Source organism: Camelina sativa, chromosome 15 (genome assembly GCF_000633955.1).
Source record: "Camelina sativa cultivar DH55 chromosome 15, Cs, whole genome shotgun sequence".
NCBI classification, from domain to species: Eukaryota; Viridiplantae; Streptophyta; class Magnoliopsida; order Brassicales; family Brassicaceae; genus Camelina; species Camelina sativa.
In genome coordinates this window covers 27208056-27212235 of record NC_025699.1, presented here as the reverse complement: position 1 = coordinate 27212235, position 4180 = coordinate 27208056, and the positions used below count along the sequence as shown (strand labels likewise).

General features: G+C 33.9%; 2 protein-coding genes across 6 annotated transcripts in view; one reads left to right on the top strand and one right to left on the bottom strand.

Annotated features, from left to right (window-relative positions):
• On the top strand, positions 867-2294 carry LOC104747672 (GATA transcription factor 20). The gene is made up of 2 exons (XM_010469349.2): positions 867-1290; positions 1710-2294. Exons 1-2 carry the CDS (start codon positions 952-954, stop codon positions 1992-1994), a joined length of 624 nt encoding a protein of 207 aa, XP_010467651.1. The 5' UTR covers positions 867-951; the 3' UTR covers positions 1995-2294.
• LOC104747671 (non-specific lipid-transfer protein 8) overlaps positions 2433-4180 on the bottom strand; it is a 3890-nt gene continuing 2142 nt past the window's right edge. The window contains exons 2-4 of one of the 5 annotated variants that reach the window (XR_761214.2): positions 3841-4175; positions 3245-3370; positions 2433-2751 (exon numbers count right to left, since the gene is read on the bottom strand). Coding sequence is in view for 3 of the 5 variants with exons in the window: in XM_010469348.2 (XP_010467650.1) it covers positions 3361-3370; positions 3841-4180 (350 nt within the window). In the remaining 2 variants the exon portion in view is untranslated. Of the gene's footprint in view, positions 2752-3122; positions 3371-3840 lie in introns of those variants that run through there. The other 4 variants (XR_761213.2, XM_019236565.1, XM_010469347.2 and 1 more) reach the window with 4 other exon arrangements.

The window sequence follows — 4180 nt, the reverse complement described above, 5'->3', positions numbered from 1 at the left end:
CAAAAAAATTTCCTTCAAGTGTACTGTACATACTCCATTTGTGTAAAACTGGTACGATAGTTAGTTATTTACTAATTGTGCACCTATATATTTGAGTCGGAAGACGTTTAAAAGAGGTATATTAGTGAAAGTGGGTTTTGGTAATGGCAGAGCTAAGAGACAAGATCCTTAGAAGACCGTGACATTGTCACTCACGTGGGCCTCTTTTGACCAACCCCTTCCGACATTAAAACTGCAGATACACAACACTTATCATTATTATTTACTTGCTTTAAATAATATTTTTTTTAAAAAGTCTTTTAACTTCATCAAAACATGTTGTTCAAAAAAATAGAATAGAACTTCATCAAAACATATGATAAGTGCAAAATCTACTGTATTTTTCTTAAGATGTTAAGCTACTTTAATAGTGTGCTTTTATTCACTTTTATTTGAAACAACCATGAAAAGAGAACTCATTCATGTACTATTTACTTGCAAAACCTGTTTCCAAGATATTTAATCTAATTGAAGTATTTAGATATTGATTAAGAAATGAATATATATAGTTTAATTTGTAGGGCGAGTATTAGTCTTCTAATTGCTTACTGCAACATAAAATTGGCGTAGAGAATATATAGAATCCAGAATAATTTGTCTTCCAAACAAAGAAACTCATAAAAAATATATATATATTCATGATTTATAAAGCCCTGGAGAATATTCATTGTAGAATTGTTGCTTTCTTTAGATAAAGCAACAAATAATGTGATCTGCACTATACATTAATAGATTCGATCACATATATAGTTATCACAGACCAAGTTCCCTTTTGTCGTTACTTTAAGTTTCCAACTGTCTATATATATGTACTCATGTTTTGATTTGTAACTTGTAACTTCAATCACAAAGCCACCGCAACAACACACATATCTCTCTCTCCTTTTTATTTTCTATCTAGTCTTCAGTTTCATGATGGGATACCAAACAAACCCTAGTTTCTCAATGTTTTTCTCCTCTGAAAATGACGACCAAAACCAATACAATTACGATCCTTACAATGATCTCTCTTCATCAACTTCTGTTGATTGCACTCTCTCACTTGGAACACCCTCTACTCGTCTTGACGACCACCGTAGATTCTCTTCTGCTGGTTCTAACAACATCTCCGGAGACTTCTACTTTCACGGAGGGAACGCCAAGACTGCATCGTACAAGAAGGGTGGTGGTGATCATAGCCTACCTCGCCGTTGTGCTAGCTGCGACACCACTTCTACTCCTCTATGGAGAAACGGACCAAAAGGACCTAAGGTAATTAATTAATAGGTCCATCGATATAAATGCATAATGAACCAAAAGTGTATGAATTGTTGAAAAAGTATCTAGATTATAATGAAAGTAAAAAAGTGTCATTTTGGCAATTCAAAACTCAAAATGTTATATCATGCGGAACTATTCTAGGAAAAAAAGTACAAATATTTTCTAATCAAATTTTGTCACATCAAATACTTTCTTGGTTGTTTTATATATTTTTCCCCCTTAATTACTTTACCCTGAACTAAAACGAAATAAGTTATACAATCTTCATATAATCCCATATTTTTATCTAGCATTACAATATATACATTTCATAGATATGTTAGATGTAAGTGTAACAACATATACAATGTTAACTTCATAGATATGTTAGATGTAAGTGTAACAACATATACAATGTTAACTTGGTGCAGTCGTTATGTAATGCTTGTGGAATCCGATTCAAGAAGGAGGAGAGGCGTGCAACGGCCAGAAACTTAACGATCTCCGGTGGAGGTTCATCGGCGGCAGAAATTCCGGTAGAGAATCCGTACAACGGAGGTGGAAGCTATTATAGTCATCATCATCACTATGCATCGTCGTCGCCGTCGTGGGCTCATCAGAATACACAGAGAGTTCCTTATTTCTCACCGGCGCCAGAAATGGAATATCCCTACGTGGAAGACGCCACGGCTGCTTCGTTTATGTCTTGGAATTGACGTAAGTATCACGTAAGCGATCGAGTCCGGACGACTTCTCCACCATTTTGACGAGATGAAGAAGAAACAAACGTTACTTATCATAGATTGTATCACACAAAGTAAAATCTGTCTTGGTCAAATTCATTATTATTTTAGTTTTTTTTTTTTCATTTTTCTTTTCTCGACTCTAGCTACTTGTTTTTTTCATGACTTTTTTGAAAGCTATATGGTGTTTATGATAAATACGTACTGTATAACCCTTTTCATGATGTTTCCACTTACTTTGACACCATATATGATAGATATATTACAACTTTATTTTATGTCGTCTTTTAAGTCTTTATCGTTTTTCGATGCATTCTTAAGTGATCTAGCTTTGCTTCTTTTGTAGCAAATATATACCATCCTAGGATTTTGTTGCATATGAATGTGAATTTTAATTAGCCAAAAACAAAAGGTAAATACGATTGTTACTTCAAATTTGGCGGATTAACAAAGCTTTTCTTGGTTACTAGAAAAATAAAAAGCATTTGAGATCACTCAAAACGGAGGCAAAGAAATGTTGTAAGTGGGAAATTAGTCTGGCGAAGCCCAAATCCATTCATTAGAAAGCTAGTGAAAAAGCCCAACACTCGTACAAGAAGTTCGGTCAAGTTTTGAGCTTTCACCGTTTCACGTTCCGTTCTTGGTTTGCGAGTTTGAGGAGTTTAGAAAGATATGCAAGGTTTTGGCCTTTTGGGAGGACGGATATGTTGGAATACCCATTACCTGCATTCTACGGTAGTATAAATAAGCTGGTGGATGATCCTTCATCGGATTCAATCATCTCATGGAGCAAACGTAACAAGAGTTTTGTCATTCGAAATCAGGAAAAGCTAATTAGCACAAAAATTCATTCGAGATTCCAATTTTGTAGCACGTTCAAGAAGTTTATCTCCAGGCTTAAATATCATGTAAGTTCTTTTCTCCAGGCTTAAACCTTATTTTGTTGTTGTTTTTTGTTGGTTTGATAGGGCTTTAGGAAAAATAAGGAGGAACGAGTGCAAAGAATCATAAACTACATTGTTCTAAACTAAAGCAAACATTCATCCTCTCATTTTTTTGGATATCTTCTCATCTTTATATTTTATGATTTTTAGTTTAAGATTCAATAACATAAGTACTAAACATAGAGCTCTGATAAAATATTCAACAAGAAGAAACAAATGCACTCAGAGAATATCAGAATACTACACATTATCATGTACTCATAACGATATTAAACGAACCTTAGCTTACAACATGTGTACGTAGGTATACACATTCGCCTAAATATATTATTATTGATTTAAATTGCATACTTAGGAAAAGATGGACCATTGATCGATGGGAGAATGAGAATATCTCAACCAACCCTGAAAAGAAAAAGAGAGAGAAAAAAAAATCAACAATTTATTATTTATATTTCAGCTCTTAAAGTTTAGAATTTAAATCATACATACAAAATTTAAAAACGTTGAATATGATAAGTACATATGATATGAGATACAAAGAAGTAAGAAAATTTTTCTAAACAAAGTTATGGTCAATTAATATAAAAAATATATGAAAATATCATTTAACAAAGTTATTTATTCAATTTGTAATTTCACATCAATACATTGTTTCATTGATCTATTCGTACTACCTAGAGTTTTAAAGGATATAAGTCATCTCAACAACAAAAAGCTTTAAAAATGTGATTATATTTGTTAAACTATGTTCACCGTAAATTCTTTCTAAAGGCAGTATTTTAAATTTCAAAGCTTGCTAATTTGAACTAAAACAGAAGATATATACTAGACAACTACAAAAATCAGTGAAGATCATATCATTCAAAACGTACGTAGTGCAGTCGACAGTAGGGGATGCATCAACGGGCAAGCTCGCACCACAATTGCTAGCAAGGGCTTGAGCCAATTCAGTCTTCACGGTAACACTATTGGCCACTGATTTGATGCATTGGCAAGCCGCTTTCTTATCGGCTGATGTGGTGGTCGCAGCCGCTAAACTCTTAACACCTTTGCAACAAGTATCCGGAGGCTTTCCACTTCCGCTGGTCAAGTAGCTCACACATGGCTGCAAATCCTGTATCACAACACTGCAAGATATTGCGGATTCAGAATAACGAGGTATAAAGAATATTCCGAGAACGGAAATGATCGCTAGACTTTTCAATATGTTCA

What these genes read in the sequence shown, in the direction of transcription:
- LOC104747672 (XM_010469349.2), top strand. Translation starts at nt 952, where the DNA reads ATGATGGGATACCAAACAAACCCTAGTTTCTCAATGTTTTTCTCCTCT. An exon ending in ACGGACCAAAAGGACCTAAG is followed by an intron (nt 1,291 to 1,709) that starts GTAATTAATTAA and finishes AACTTGGTGCAG; the next exon opens with TCGTTATGTAATGCTTGTGG.